The following is a 16973-nucleotide window of genomic DNA, read 5'->3' on the forward strand; positions in this document are numbered from 1 at the left end:
GACATTCCATGTCTCGCAGCCCATACTGGGATAACTCAGTAGTATAAAATAGAGAAAGCAGAAAGTGTCGCATTTCTTAGCAATAAAGCAGATATACCATCCAAAAGTCTCATAATCCACCTGACAAATGACCCTGCCGCGAAGGGTCAGTAGATAAGCTGAAGAAGCCTTCAGAAATGACCTGACACACAGTACAGAGAGCCAAAATGATGTTTTTTTTATAAGCAGGGATAGATATCAATGCTAAAGACACTTTATTTTCTTGTATTATTTGATCTCTAGTTTACCTCTCAACGTAAAAAGATAACTAGAGTCAGTTTAAAGCTTTCTCCTTTAAATGGTTATACATCTGCACGAGTCTGTTTCTCCATACAGCCAACCAAATCTTTCACCAACCTGACTTTTGGCTAGTTAATAATCAGAAACGTGTCTTTTCATTGATAAGTTTGACTTATATGGCACCGTGGGACCTTAATGTCCTGAGTGGGAAACTGTCTGACATTGCCAAGCCAACTTGGTCTGCAACAATGTTATGTAGCTCACAGGAGAGATGACCTTTTCTTAACTGAAAAAACTCCCATGCCTCTCCCACTCTGCCTGAGCTGAGACCTGTCTCCCTCTGGGGACATGTACTCGGGCCTCTCGAGCCTTTTTTTCTAAATGCTCTGCTGGGTTTAACAGGAGCTGACTGTTTAGCTTATGAGCAACAGCTGCATTAGCTTAGTAAATAAATGTCTAGAAAACAGTGAAAATGATAAATTGTCACACTATCCTTAAGCTGAACCGATCATGCATAGGACAAAGAGCAGGAGGCTGGCTGTTAAAAATACACATGATGTCTTTTTAAGGGCCACCCCAGAAAAAAAAGGGGGGGAAATGAATGCTCACATGCTTCATGCAACCACAAAAACAAGTTAGAGGAGGCTTGCCTGTCACAATATTTATTCCCCAGTGAAAATGCTTGTCGGCTCCTGGCCTGTGAAAGATGGGGAAAGGGACTGACACATGCACATGCATTTGATCCCCTCAGTCCTTTGGTCAAACCTCGTGTTCCTTAGCAGCACTTACTGCATCCAGATTCAGAGGAGATACAATTTCAGCACTCCTGGCAAATGTTAATTTATTCTGTAATTAATGGCAAATGTCATTCTGTCCCCTTGAAGGTATTTTCTCATCTCTCATTTAACAATTTGCAGGATGAACCACGAGAATCCGCACAAGCTAGGAAAACAGCAATTTTGTGCAGGGGGTCTGTAAAACATGGAGGTTTTGCAGCAACGCTGTGAGAGGTTCGGTTTAATTTTTTATTTTTTTGAAAATGTGTGGCAAAGTGTTGTGATTTTGAATTTTATGTTAAGTGTAAATTAAGTCAAATGGCCACATTTACATTCTCACTGATCACACGTGCATTAGCCTAAGCACAGGTGCTCCTAAATGGTAGTTTCAAAATAAAAGAGAAAAAGCTGGTGAGAGGGAAACATATTCAGTAAATTCCCAGCAGCTATACAGCTAAATATCCTTCACTTGTCCAAATCTTCACCAGACCTATTTTCACAGTGTCAAATCAGCTATCAACCTATGTAAGGCAAATATCGATCATGGCGCTTGCTCAAAATGTCACAAAACATGTTGCGGAGAACACAGCTCCACCTGCTTGTTATTAAGGATCCAATTAGAGACAGACAGTGCAAATTCCTTTTCTTTTTTTTCTGGCTACCCTCGCTGGGTGCCATCTTAGGACACTGCACAAGCTCAGAAAATGCCTGGGCACTGGAGCTTGCAGAGATCCCTTGCACTTGGTAAAAGCCTCAATAAAATAGGATTTGTTCCAGTTGTTTACTGAGGGTTAAGAGGAGCGGCCGGGGCAGGAAGAGAACGGCAAAGCCGACAGCTGCCTGGCAGGGGCTCAAATGCAGCTTAGCATTTTTCACCATTCTGACTGGCACACAATGCTCTCTTTAACTCCCAGCCATCTAAATATTCAGGGACGTATAAAGAGATGGCTGACACTGCAGCCGACTTAAGACACAGCTCAGCTGGCCAAGATTGCACCTATAGTCTCTTGGCTTAAGCTTTCCATGAAGGCTTTCCTCACAGAGACTCAATCATAGGCCCCGCGTGAATGGCTATTTGTACAAGTGCCACTAGATGGCAAACTAGTTTCATCACAAATGTTGTGCATGGCAGGGGACAGACAGAGCCAATGAGGAAACTGTAAGTTCTCTCTAAGAGAGGATGGATGTCCTCAATGCATGAATGTATGATGTGTGTTGGGTAACATCCCTAATTAGGCAGTCTGGCAATTAGGCACTGAATACCGTAAAAGAGATTTTTCAGTGGAGGGCTTACAAAGATGAGAGAAGAAGGAAATGGACGAGAGCAAGAAGCTGCATGAGAGCCAGAGAGTGACAATAATTCTCATACCGCATTATGCCTCTTTTCAGCTGCCACACAATGGAAGGGGACACAGGTGGCACTACATGAGTACACAGTCACAGAACGCAGCATATCATTGGGTAAAATAACTATTATAGAGCTATTTCAGCAAACACCCAGCTCTTCACCACCACACAGTGTGCAAACACTGGAGCCAAAGGCAAACAGAGGAAATGCAGACAGTGGATGTCTATGGAAACTAAGCCCTGAAAGTCCCAAAGAACAATCAGAAACATCTCTTTACAACCGCCACATTTCTACCATATCTTCACAGATGAGTTTTAAGAGCTCATTGACTTTAACAACTTCTAAGGAGAGGAAAGAAGCTTGATGATATTATCTGAATTTGCATTTTTATGCGGTGAAGAAGTGATGATAAATCTATATTTAACTATGAGCTCAATTCCCCGCCGATCCGCCGAATGTCTGTGCAGCGTTTCCGCGCAAGCTGGTTGCCTATTGCGTTGGCTCCTCGCTGGGACAGCAATGCCTCTTGAATGTTCTCATCTCCTAATGGATGCTGTTATTAGTCTTGGCTCTTTCACAATTTCACAGTCTCATCTGGACTTTTGGCCGTATTATTCATCCAGAGCAGATTGCTCCCATCCTATGTTTACAGATACTGAGTGTTTCATTAATGCATTATCCAACAAGTGAATAGCAGAGGCTGGAAATCTACTTTGAATAAACCCCGGTTCATTTTACAAACCAAATATTGGAGGTCAGAGAGAATACACTGTGCAAAGATCCACAGAGCGCTCTCCCCGGGTACTGTAGCCTTCGGCGAGTCTTATACTTCATATCACTTGCCACGCATAACAGATTACACAAAGGTCCCTCACATTACCATCTGTATAATATCAGGCCACTGTCAATACGCCGCTCCCTGGCATGCCATTAAAGTGGACGCAGATGAATGTATGTACGTAAATTGGTTGCAGGCAGGAGGAGAGTGTGGGAAATCAGAATATAGATGATAGGCTGCAACGGCATGCTATAAGCGATGCAGCCTCCCACTACCACGCCTCTGTGTTCTGCAGTGTTCAGGGCAACGCCCCCCTCCCCACCGACCAGCCTTCGTCCCTCTGCGCTCCAGCTCTCACTGACCTCCTCCCTCTCCTTGGCCAACATGGCTCCTAGATAGCAAGAAATATCCTTTTAAAAGTATTTACATTCTTAGAATTTCTCACACTGCTGCAGCTGACCTAGCATGCCGGGAGGTATCTTTGCATATTGCCAGACTGTTCGGAGCCAAGAAATCCCAGTTGTTTGGATAACTTAGCCATGAGATCACGCTGTCACGAGGGGGTAAAATCACCTTGTGTCTACTTACTGTACATACCTCAACAAGTAAAGTGAATTCAGTTCAGCTGACCCTGTTTTATACATGACACTCCAGTGGCGGTGCTATGACCTGGCAGACACCGAAACAACATTTAAAGATGCTTGGAAAGCATTAGACACAGGCAATGGGGGGCTAGCAGGCCATGAAGAATTTGAACACTAAAGCATCAGGGATACATATATTGCCTGCAGCGTCCCTGCTGAGCGGTACAACTCTGTCTCCTAAAAAGTTGTAAGGCTGTAGATGTGTGAATGAAGGCCATGCTCCAGCCAACTATAGCAAGTCTTTCTAATGCTCAGAGGATGCGTTGACCTACATTACCCCTCGTTCAAGATCAGCTTTTCACACCTATTCCTACACACATCGACTTACGGGCGCCCACAAAAACGGGCAGAGAATCATTAGAAAAGCCAGCGAACAAGGTGCCATCAAAGTGGCCCTCTCAAAGACCTGCCCCCTGTATTCGTCCCTGTAATTAATTGGCCAATTAATGTGTGTTTATTCTGGACACCCATGGATGTAGCCAAATTGGGGCTCTTTGGGAATGACGAGAGTCAGACAGATAAATCAAAGCACCGTGCATCTGTCCTCGCATGTGCCAAACGCTTCCCCCTGTAACCCTCCTCTTTCCCAACAGGCCCCAAATGTGAGACCTTTTCAGAGCCAATCAGGTCAAATCTTTGTTTCATCCTCCCTCCCAATGCACTTGACATTGACAAGATTAATTGCCTTGTGCGCTGGGCAAACGTGTTACCCCCTGGTGCAGTACAGGTGTCAAAAGCGCGGCTCGCCGAATTTCCTCAGTATGAGTTTCAACGAGAGAAAAAGGAGAATAACCCGTTTCACTTTGCTCGACAAAGGGTTAACGAATCCTCACCCCCTCACCACCCCCGCCCCCCTCCTTGTAAAATCACACAGGGTGTAAATCTGGCCATAAAATCTCAGCTGTGAGCCCTGCTGACCTGTAAATTCTTCTCTCTATGTTTCTCTGCCACCGGGCTCCACCGGGTCAGGCCAAAACTGTAACTACATATGGACATCACGTTACCGCATTTAAGCACAGCTGTGAAGTCACACGCCATCGCTGTGGTCACCAACTGTACCCCTGTTAGTTTAATATACCACATGAAGTTGGTTTATGGTTAAACAGAAACCGAGTTCCAGTAAGTTTAACAGATATAAACACAAATCAGTAGGCACAGGAGTTTCTTTACATCAAAAATATGCCCCCAAAATGTCATAACAAAACAAAAAAGCCAGTAAATGTATCAAGACGACACATTCTTGCTTCTGATTTATCATTTCTTTGAGTACGGTTAAAGTTTTCCCAGTAAAAATCTAAATGTACACAGATCAGAAACATACCAGATCAAATCCCCATGAAGGCAAAGCACGGCAAACAAAGCAATGCACAAATTGTCCTCTCGCATTTAAATTTGAGTCCACTAAGCAACTCTAACCTTGCCTTCTCTGAGAAATTAATTTAGCGTATCGTTATTCGGTATAGTGAACTGGACAACAAAGAAACATGGCTCCAATCAAATAGTTGCTGTAATTTCATGCGTTTACTGTTTCACCCCAATCAGTGGCAGCCTCCCGTGGAGAACTTCTGGCAGGAAGGCTGGTATTCTCACCAGGGACTCGTTACTTAATAATCTCACGCTGCAGGTGCTCTGGTAGAGGTCAACAGTCTGTTACAGTGGCTGTTCATGTCTGCCTCCACCTATGAAGCAGCAAACCGCTGCCAAATGTTTCAGTCCCCACAAACTGAGCCATTACTCCTTCCCTATCACTGTCACTGCCTGTTTGTGTCTCTGCAGACACACCGACTGATCGAAATGAACCTTAGCCAAGTCCATTAGATACAATATGAATATTATATATGTATGCTGGAGTGGCTCAATTATTTCAAAACAACATTTGCTCTGTCCCATAGAGGAGAAGCATCTAAATTACAGTTAGAGCATGCATTTGGTTCTCAGAGAACAGCATACTCATTCAAATTAGGTTAAATGACAAAAGCTATCAACTGTGCAAGGAGGATACATGAATGCTATTGTATCTAATCTGGCACTAATGGTTTGACCTCAGCTCACCCACATGAAGCCTTTTAAAAAGAGAGGACTAGCAAGACAGTGGTCCCTGATCTTGTGTCAAAAGAAAATGACCGCCAGTTTGGTAGCAGATAAAATGACGTAAGTGTAAGATTGCATGGCTTTTCCCTCGTCTGGGAGAAAACATTTGGCCTGTAATGTACATCTAATGGACTGACACTCTTTGAGACATGTGTCAACACAAGGGTGAAGAGGAAAATATGGAAATAGATATGCTCGTGCCTTTGGTCGGGACTTACAGACAGCTGTCTCAGTCATTCAGCACAGGGCATGAATGGAAAATGTAAGCATGACTATCATTTCCAAAAGACAGCAATTACGTCCCTCGTCTGCAGAAAACTGGATCAGTCCATATTTCCAAGCAGAGACAAGACAGATGATCTTTTCTGCTGTTTTGACAGATTATATCCGCGCTACAGTAAAGAGCTCAGGCAGCTGCCACTGATGTTACTTTCTCAAGATTTTTGACACAAGTGAAGGACTTAAAGTGTTTTTGCAATACAATTACTGACGTGCGCTGATCTGAGACTGTGATATCAGACGATATGAAGTGATGACAGCTGACGGATGTGATGCAACAGCAGCTGACGTTTTGAGGTAAAGACTTGTATCGTTTTACAGATCGCCATTAGCTTAAGGATTCTCTTAACTGAAAACTTGTCTTCCAACCCACTAATCCAAGTAGTGAGCATCATCTTCACACTTAAGCTGTTATCTAGTTTCACTTGACTTCCGATACAAGGGTCAGAGGTCTAACTACTCTCAGGTTCAGAAACCCAACGCTCCATCCTGTTGCAAGTCTGCCGTCACAGGATTCGGAAGTATTAAATCCAGTTTTATAAAGAAAATTACTCAGCAAACAACAAGAATATTAACTTAAAAACCATCTTTACATTCATGAGGATAATTATTAAGGGGACAACTGCTGTAAACACACAACAACTTGGAAATAAATAATTAATGATCTGGTGCACACTTTAATTAACACCCACGGTGGTTCTAAATGCACAAAGTCATAAAAAGGGAACTGACTCAACAGAGGATGGAAAAACCTGTTAGTAAAATCAAAGCCCTGTCATCTTACAGCTCAACTCTATAATGTTTCTTCAGCAGGCATCAATAATCTGACTGGATTCTTTTATCAGCGGCACTGATGCGCCACATCATAGTATTTAGTGAGAAAAGATTCCTCCCGTCGCACTTTTAATGGCTTTTCCCTCCACCCGATCATCTTGCGTTGCCTGCCTAGCAAAGACATCTAGGTGTTTTCTTCATTTGAACATTTTGTCCTCTCTTATCTCCCTGACATATGTGGCAGGTATCTTCTGTGGCACAGTGTCGTCCATCCACATTTCCAGCTGAAGTACACGGGCACATGACAAACACTATTTTTGCAAAAATAGAAACAAAAATAATCAATAACTGAAAGGCAGTCAGCTGAGCTTAGCAGCACACTACACATATCGTCTTACCTCATGCACAATAAGACGCCTACATGTTTCTTACTGAGCTGCTAGCCCGCCAGCTAGTTATCCATATACTTAGTAACTGCGTCAGGTAGTTCACTGCCTAAATAAGAGCAGCGCATAAATAACCAGCTAACTAGATTTGAATATACAAACAAATGAATAAATGAGTAAGAGGATCTTGAGTGCATAATTCATTTGAAGAGAACACATCTGTAGACACAGCAGTTGCAATGCTCTCCTTCCTCTAGGGCTTGCTGGAGTTTCATCATCTCTGCACTGGTATAGCTATGTCTAATAAGAACAAACACTGTGCAGCGCATCTGTCAGATGTGTGCATTTTCTAAAGCAGGAGACTAGGAAACCTTGACACGGTACAAGCGCTCAGCTTATTACAGGAGGATTTCAAATACTCTGTATTTGCAGTATTTACATTCTGCAAAATGCATAAAAGGAAATAATGTGTTGTCTGTCAATAAGGGAAATTCAATGTTTTACAGTGCTTACCAGTAGTTCCCAAACATTTAATCAGAACATATGACTGTGCTGTATTTTTCCCAAGAATCAACATGACATTTGTCAGTGACTTCATGCAGGATTTAAATGTATTTCTATATACAGGTACATTTATACTGCTAATAAGGCTTAATGTAGTGTTAGGCATGGATTAAACCTCCAAGACCCACCTCGTACAGGGGGATTTCTTAAGGTGATTACTTATTAATCCACAGGAACCTACTGAGTTACCCAGAGACCCATGTCAGCTCTGAACCAACTCACAACCCTGAGCCAACTACAGAAGCAGGGCATGCTGGGAAGTCTTGGCACAACATGAATGAGTGGTGCTCACTCTGGTGCTTCTATATGTGTTGATGTTAAGGATAAATGTGCACTGACCAAATGTGGGTTTTCAGATCTATTTTGAGCAGATGAAATGATGGCGTTTGTTACTTTTACAATTCTTCCTGACTTTAAATCATCACTGTTTTATGCATTTAAAACTTTATTATACAGTCACGTGAAGCAGACTTCTCTCCGACCTGCACACAAAGATGTTCCCCCTCTGGTTCCTTTCTGCATGCATGTCTTTCACCTCCTCAACTTCTGTAGGACAGAGCCAGCCTATAGTGACAACCCAGCGCTTAGCACATCATTACAGAGTGTGATGAATATTTTAGCAGGCAATAGTCAGCGGGGGGACATATCCCTTTTACAGGTGCTTCCTATCTTCGTTTTTGATCGGCTGTAAAGTACCACTGAATCCCAAAGTCCTACTCTTTGCCTGCTATTCTGTGTCAATTCCATTCATAATAGACAGAACCAAGTCATTCACATTACCATTAATGGTGATGTGTAATGTAGGGGCACTACATTCCCATAAACTCCTAGACATGGTTGGACTGGCTCATACCTCCATCCTGACAAACTTAAATAGCTCTCTATCATGTTAATAAGGTGAAATAAAGAGTTAGGATCACAGGGGTCTGGGTGACTGATATCAGTTCTTGCATATGTTGCTTTAAGCTTTGGAGAAGGAGCAACGCAAACGGCATCCTTCCTCTTCTCCACCACCACAATGCCCTCCACATCTCCTTCAAGTAAAGCTAGATGGCTTAGAGTGGTTGTATTTTTTTTCAACAACAAATTGAAGCAGACAGTTTGAGAGATGGTCTGGCTTGAATCTAAGGCTTTGTGAAAGCTTTCCACTCCCGGCTATTCTATGAAGGTTGCGGGGCGGTCAGTCTACATCACGATATTCTGCATAAGTCGTACAGCAGCTACGGCTCTCACAAAACCAAAAGTTGCCTGCGTGGATGAGAGTTGCTAATTAGACGAGAGTCTCCGGCTGTATCAGTAGGCCACTAGCTGGCCCCCGATGATGATCCATGCCCAGCTTCCTAAAATAGGAACGTCAAACTGCAGAAGCACAGGTTGGTCAACAACTTGGATTCCGTGTGACTCCTCAAGCTAAGAATAGGCAGAAACCTTAGCGTGTTTACAGTTCCCATGAAGTCAGCCAGTCATCAAAGACAGTAGTTCAGGACGGTATCTTCAGCAACAACAACACCAGAGAGTCTGTGATCGCCTGTTTAAAGCCCTATGGCAGTTTTACCTGTAAAATCTTCAAAGAAATAGCTAGTGCAAAAAAATATTATGGGGATATAGGAGATAGGGATATAGGAAGCGAAGAAGCCACAACATCAAACACGGAGAGACTCCCCTTTTTCTTCTAACCCAATTATGATTGAATGAAACTGTATTCCAGAAGAAAGGCACACACCATAATTGATGTCTCTGATGCTCGGTCCCTTTGACGCTGAGCCACTACTTAAGTCAGGCTAGGTATAAAATAACACAATGACTAATGAGGCCGAGGAAGCAAAAGCATAAAAAACAGTAACAACAAAAACATCTGCACTCACTGAGATCGCTTTCGTTGACCATGACTTCTCTCCCTCACAATAGAGTCGGATACTTTATGCATTGTGGGAAATGAGCCATTGAGAAATAACACGGTCGATGATAAGTCATAAATTTATAATGGTATTGGAAGAAGTTTTGAGTCGGAATGCATTAACACACAGAAGGGTGGAATTTTTGAGATGCTCGTCTCCAGATGTCACGAGTATTGTGTATCATCTTGGGTTCGCCTTAATCTGAAAAGAACATTTGCCTGACCTACTTATGAGTGCTCTACAGCTGAACCTCCTATATATTTAATGTTTTGCTGCAGTGAGCCAAATGTTTTCCCGCTGTTTTATGACCATTCTCTGTAAGACAAACACCAACACCGAGTGGCATGAAGCAGCTATTTTTTTATCACAGGCGAGTGTGTTCGCACCGAGTCATTAACGGCACACGCAGAAGGACATCCTCTCCACCTGTGCGCGAGAGCTGTCTTTCAGCTGTGACGGCAAGGAAAAATAACATTCTTGCTCTTGTTCAAGCTTCTAACCACAGTATTTTATGTTTATCTATTATTAATATCAGAACTTCATGCATGAATTAACAATGCTCCAAAACAATTAAAGTATAATCAACTGGAAATCACCATATGCTCCCACGGAGACTGAAATTTTGTGTTAAAAAGGCTTTGAACAAAAAAATGTATTTGAATAAAAATTGTATTAAGTGCACATTTTTGCCAGCAAAATCCTGACACTTATATTTCTAACCACAGAATAAGAGTTGACAAATAAATATATAACATTTCAGTTCACTCAGTAATGGATGCTGTGTCTGTCTCAAATCAAGCTGGCTTTTTTAAGAAACCAAATACTGTCACCCAATGGGACTGAACCATGTGTTCTGCCAGTGATATTATGAGTATATGTGTGTGTGTGTGTGTGTGTGTGTGTGACCCCTTGACCATTGAGCCCATTCATTAATTGTCATACAGCTAGCCCACACCAACCCGTCTCCTTTTGTAGGCCCATTGCAATCCCCTTGCCACAGATCATCTTTGCCTCCTCTAAAACAACAACAGCCGTTCAGCTGCTGCCTGACCTCTCCCCAGGCCAGGTCCTCTCCGTCAGTACAGCCACAAGCCAGGCCACACAACTGGCGATCTGTCTCTGTTTACTCACCCTTTTGCCCTCTTTCCCCGGTTCCCCTGGACGACCAGGCACTCCAGCCGATCCCTAGGGAAAAGACATCTATCATGGTGAAAAGGCTACTACAATTGGCAAAGCAGAACGGTACTAGAACTGGTCTGTTCTCAACAGACCAGTGGATTGCTAGTGGGTTTATAGTGGGCTAGTGGGTTTATTTACAGTGATAGGAAATACAGCATTAGCTTAGTTAGAACTGCATGAAGGATAGAAGACACTAGATAGTGCTGTAGCTTTCATTCTCACTTCTGAATGGCTTTTACATGAGTAGTGTCTTTTGAACGGGTAATTTGCAGCCTCAGTTGATCCGATATTCATTCCATTACTCTACAAAGTATCTTGATAAGAAACTATTAGCAAGTTAATCAAGGTATCTCCTGAGCAATGTCTTGTGCAAGGGCATGCATGTGGTGCTTCGGTAATTGGCTGCTAAACCAAATAGCTGTACTTTACTGAAAACATGGTATGTGCACCTTCTGCAGCAGCAAATTCAAGAACAATATTTGTTACCTTCTCTCCTTTTTCACCTTGGAGACCCTGAAAACAGCAAATTGTGACATTTATGCTTACAAAAAAATGCAAGTAAAAACACAATAGTACAGGATGCCTCAGAGAAAATACAATTAAGTAAAGTCAATGTACCTGATCTCCTTTCAGACATTCTTTCTCAGCCTGTGATTAAAAGAAATTGTATTTAAAAAAAGCACTTCGGTCAGTTTGAAAATGCAACATGATTCACACATTAGGGGATAAAAATACATGCCACACAATTGTTCATGACATAATTATCCTTGACCAGAATGACCTGAAGAGAAATGAGGGCATGACTGCTACAACTCTCCTGACACCCTGCTGTTCACTGTCAAGAAAGGCCAAATGGAGTCGTCTCAGAACCAAAACAACGCCACGCACCACATCTCCGCTTTCAAATACAACCCAAATAATTGGTGTCGTCTTTCAATTGGCATCCACAAGTCAAAGACTGCTGATTTTCTTCACAGAGACAGCTGCACAGATGGACATTCATGACGCACGTTTTTCAAGTCAGTCAGACGCCTCATCATAAGTAACAAAAGGAAAAAAAAAGCTAACGAGGAGGCTGACAACTCTCAGACTTTTGCAGCTGTGTCCATAAAAAGAAAGCCAGCTCTGACCTGTGACACTCTCAACAAAACATGGCTCAGTCCCCTGCAGTTGTTTTGCTAATAAATCAATTATTCATGTACAATGGTACAGTGGTCTTTGCTTTGGATTGTTAGCACAGAATCTTGACAATGGCTAACAAGCAGTACAATGCAAATCCACTAGCAGCACGTCTGCACTACAAAATTCCTCCCAACGTTTTCTGCTCACGCTCGCGGACCAATTTACTGGCATGATGTTAGAAAGTTTGCTGAAATCCTGTTTGCCTGTCGGAGAAAGACTGTTGCTTTGCCTGTCCTTACAAATGGGAAATTAGCATTAGAGAATAGCTAATGAATGGTGGCAGTGTTCTGTGGGCATTGTAAGCACTTTGGTGACATAAAAGGGGCAGGCCAGAAGCAGTGGGACAGTTTTTGTAACAGACCAGTGCTGATTAAAACTGGCAGGCTGATCCCCTCATGATATGCACATAATTAGCTAACCACCCGCAGTATACTTTTACTCTGTATCAGCAATCAACTCCCTTGCAATAACGCATTGAGCCTACACACTGTGCCCACACAGTCACAATGCAGTTAGATCTGTAAGCTTTTGGACAAAGATGCATTATTTTTTTCTTGTTGTAGACATGCCTCTGCACACCTCTGCAGTGCATTTGAAATCAAAGAAGCAGTATGTGATTGAAGGGCAGACTTTCAGCCTTAATTCAAGGGTTATTTATTTATTTATTTTACAAAAGGATTGCATTAACTGTTTAGGAATTAAAGCTATTTTTGCTCCCATGACAAAGCAGAACTTTCACCATTAGCCAGGAAAAAAAAAAGCAAAATAAACCTATAAGCAATCCAGCAAAAACTTTAAGGGCGACCAAATCAACAGTCTGGTGCATTGTTAAGAAGACTGAATGCACTGACCAGCTCACCAACAAGAAAAGACCTGAAAGACCACAGAAGACAACTAAAGCGCACAATTGCAGAATGTTTACTTGGTTAAGGAAAAAAACGTCACAGCATCTAGCCAAGTTAAAAACAACATCAAGGAGGTAGGACAGGGGGTCAGAGAGGGCCGGAGCAATCTGGAATGGCGATCCGATACCTTCGGTTAATGAGCAATTAAATCTGATTGGCAGGTTAATGCATATTACCCTTAAAATCAGTTAATTTTTTTGTGTGCAGCAGCCTTGCCTTGCTTTCGGTGAAGGTGTGGAGATACTCAGTAATATGCTCAGTAATAAGAAAATAATGACATCCCACGGCCTGCTTACACCTTCAATACATTCTTTATATTCTCCTTTTCATCCCAGAGATGATTCATGGTGCACATGTAAATCAAGTTTCAATTGCAGTACTCATCATCTATCTAGTGTTACACAAGAGGAGCCAGCATAAACTCATTAACATTTTTCTGTAAGTGGTAGGCAAGAGCTCAACAAATATCACAAAGCAAACACACTGCATCTGCACAGTTTGTCACAAAATGTGTCTGCTAGGAAAAATGTACAGCTCCTGTATGTCTTAGGGAGAGAAGGTTCATGCGTGGCACTCGGAGACTGAAAGATGAGACGAAGATGAGAGATTATTCTCAAAGGTAAGCACTGCTCAGCAAGTTGAATTTTATGAACTGGAAATTTAAATCTTGCATGTAACGTCTGCATTCACTTCAGTTCTTAAATCAGATATTCAATCCAAATGTGACATGCTGCAGAATTATGTTTTTGTGAAATTGCTTGCAAAACAAATTGAAGCAGGTCTTTGCCAAATTTGTGTTACTCAAGCTGATTAGTTTAACTCACTGAATACTGAGTGAATCTGTATTGAGTGAATATCAGAGTACCAGCACAGGTCAGCTTGGACAAGAAAAATGGAATTATTATGGGACTGATTTCTAAGTGATTCTTTTCCCTGTCTTGCACCACCACATCCAATCTCAGGGTTCCCCCGTCTGCCAAATCCCACTAACCCTCTCAAGTTTACAACAGGGGACAAAACCACTTGTTGCTATCAATAATGGGAACATCAGATTAGACTTTGCTAGAAAAAATCTACAAAAGTGTGCACAGTTCTAACAAAAATAAACAAATATTTGGATTTATGGATCCAGAATAATGGAAAGAAAAAAGCTATGAAGAAGGAGAGAAACACTCTGTCAAGATTGATGGAGACACTGTTATGGCATGGGCATGTGCTGTATGACTGCCAGTGGAACCGGATCACTAGTGTTTAAAGATGATGTGACTGCTGATAGATGTAGCGGGATAAACTGTGAAGTGTACGGGTATATACTCTCTGCTCAGATTCAGCCAAACATTGAAAAAAACCTGATCAAGCAGAACTTCACAGTGCAAATGTGTAATAATCCACACTGCAAAAGCAAACCAAGAGTTTCTCAAGGCAAAGACACTGGATATTCTTCACTGGCCAAGTCTGAGCTCCATATAGATCATGCTTTTCGTATACTGAAGACAAAACTGAAGGCAGTAAAGGCCTACTGGAGCTTCTCAGTGGAAGAAATATGGCATTTGGTGATGTTCAAGGTTTCTAATCACATCGTGACTGTCTGATTTAAAATCTACTGTGGTGTACAGAGGCAAAACTACAAAAACTGTGTTACTGTCCAACAAATTATGGGGCTACTTGTTCGTACTGTAGGTGACTATACAAGTAAATACACTTAATGTATATGTGGTCTGCTATGGCTTCTGTTTGGTTGTGAAGTGGAACTGGTTTCCGATTTTATGTTTTCTTTCTGCTAGATGTTGCCAAACAAGAGAAATATACAAGACGTAAACCCCGGTGTCATTTCTCACGGGTGTCTGTAAATGCACAAAGTCTGCAGGGACAGATACCATTCCAGTAAGTGCTTGTCTCACCCGTGTAGGATACAGCCAGTGACTACCTGTCAAACTCCACACCCAGCCCGAGGCTTGGAGCTCCATTCTTCTCTGCCTGGCTGCTCATGCCTATCCTTTTTGGCTCCAGTGAAACCGCCCACTGAGCCCTATCTATCTGCTCCTCGTTTGACCCATTCCCAGGCGACAGTAATGTGACACAGAGAGCGTTCACCGGAGTGCCCCACTTTCCATCTCTGTGGGCCAGATGTTTTAACACTATGTGTAGAGCCTGCCAAAAGGCTGTGGTATTTACAAAGCTCGGTTTTGCCATTTCATGCATCTCATTTCATACCCTCATAAGTACATTTTAACATCCCCACTTTATTTGAACACACACACACACACACACACACACACACACACACACACACACACACACACACAGATGGCATAATGAGATGTAAATGAAGAAGTGTGAACTTACAGGCAGCCCTGGAGTTCCAGGCAGACCCGTATCACCCTGTAAGAGAAGACAATAATTAAAAATAAATAAATAAAATGCGCAGCATTAACTCTTTATCATACTCAGCTAAATTTATAAAATCTTTTATTGACTGATAATCATTAAACCTAAAGGCCATCTATCATGTTTGTGAGAAAAAACCCTGAAGGTCAGCTCAAGTAAGATGACATTTCATAGCAGGTATATTCAAATATAAGCACTATGTACGGTAGAAGACTATTACCTGGTATTTACACTATGTCCTTACACGAAGCATGTCTGATGACTTTCACATTGGCAGGTGGGCCATTAAATGTGACAGGCTTTAAAACAAATGCAGGCACACTACATCATGAGAGAGCTTTGCAGCATTAACAAGGGGGAGGCATGATAACACTGTTCGCTGACTGTTACATACAGGCGGTCACAAAAAGTCATATAAGGAAGGAGAAAATGCCTTTTGATGCCAACATAATGTAATGTAAGCAATGAGCTCACATCCTTTTTGCTGACTGTCTTGTTTTCTTGTTTTTTTGTCTTTTAAGATAAAACTTGTTGATCACTGTTCACTATTACTGCCATCCTACCCCCTCTTCACAGCAGTCCCAACATTTATAAAGCACTGAGCTGAGAAATAGATGACTTTACTGCTGCCAATATTCTTTTATCAGATGTGCATGAAAGGGGAAAAAAAAGAAGAAGAAGAAGGTGTTTGTAGTTCATATCCATTTTGTTGTCTAAATGAATGTCACAGCTAAAATATGCCTGCTATGGGATATTCAGGGGACTCATTACTTTATGCTTGCGAATCTGCCTCTCTCTGTCAGCTTCCATACAAACAAACCCTCTCTCCACCCCCTCTCTCACCCTCCCATCCGGAAAACAGGATAAAATACACTGTGATTCTCTGTTGTCTTCACAGAAACACACAGACCTCATTATAACTTCAAGGCTGGCAGACAGTGCATTGCACCTACAATTATGCGGTGAGTTCTACCAAAAGGCAACAACAACAACTGCAAAGACAGAGAGAAAAAAAGGGGAAAAAAGCCCTAATAAGGGAAGAAAAATAAAAGAGCAACAGATATGGCAACTAATTACAGGAAAAACATTCCAACTCATATATGGGAAATAATCCCACTGTGGCATGAAAAGAAAAGTTTAAAAAGACCAATATTTTCCACATCACTACAAGAGTTAATCTAATTCATGTCACTGATGAGAACAAGGTTTTGCATCAAACTGTTGTCTTAAACCCCAGACTTATGGAACCAGCTACAGCCACCTGTGCAGGGCATACCTATGCAACTATTGTATTCCTAGAATTAAAAACCTAATGTCAAATACTATTCCTATGAGTAGTCCAGCAAACTGCAGGCAATGGTATGCATTTCCCATTTCATCTCTAAGCTTCAGTATCAGAAAAGCCCTGTTTAGAAAGCGAAAGATAAAGGGATTTGTTGGGCATGCCCATTACAAAAATATATCACTTTGAATATATAAATACTCCACAAATAGAGAGAGTG

At 42.0% G+C, this 16973-nt stretch overlaps 1 protein-coding gene across 1 annotated transcript in view; it reads right to left on the bottom strand.

Annotated features, from left to right (window-relative positions):
- Nucleotides 1-16973, bottom strand: part of LOC146374803 (uncharacterized) — a 99747-nt gene that overhangs the window by 50824 nt on the left and 31950 nt on the right. The window contains exons 12-15 of the mRNA XM_084948978.1: nt 15430-15465; nt 11615-11644; nt 11483-11509; nt 10949-11002 (exon numbers count right to left, since the gene is read on the bottom strand). Of these exons, the coding sequence (XP_084805104.1) occupies nt 10949-11002; nt 11483-11509; nt 11615-11644; nt 15430-15465 (147 nt within the window). The remainder of the gene's footprint in view (nt 1-10948; nt 11003-11482; nt 11510-11614; nt 11645-15429; nt 15466-16973) is intronic.

Source organism: Perissodus microlepis, chromosome 13 (genome assembly GCF_051167445.1).
Source record: "Perissodus microlepis isolate ML-2025 ecotype Zambia chromosome 13, ASM5116744v1, whole genome shotgun sequence".
Taxonomy (NCBI): domain Eukaryota; kingdom Metazoa; phylum Chordata; class Actinopteri; order Cichliformes; family Cichlidae; genus Perissodus; species Perissodus microlepis.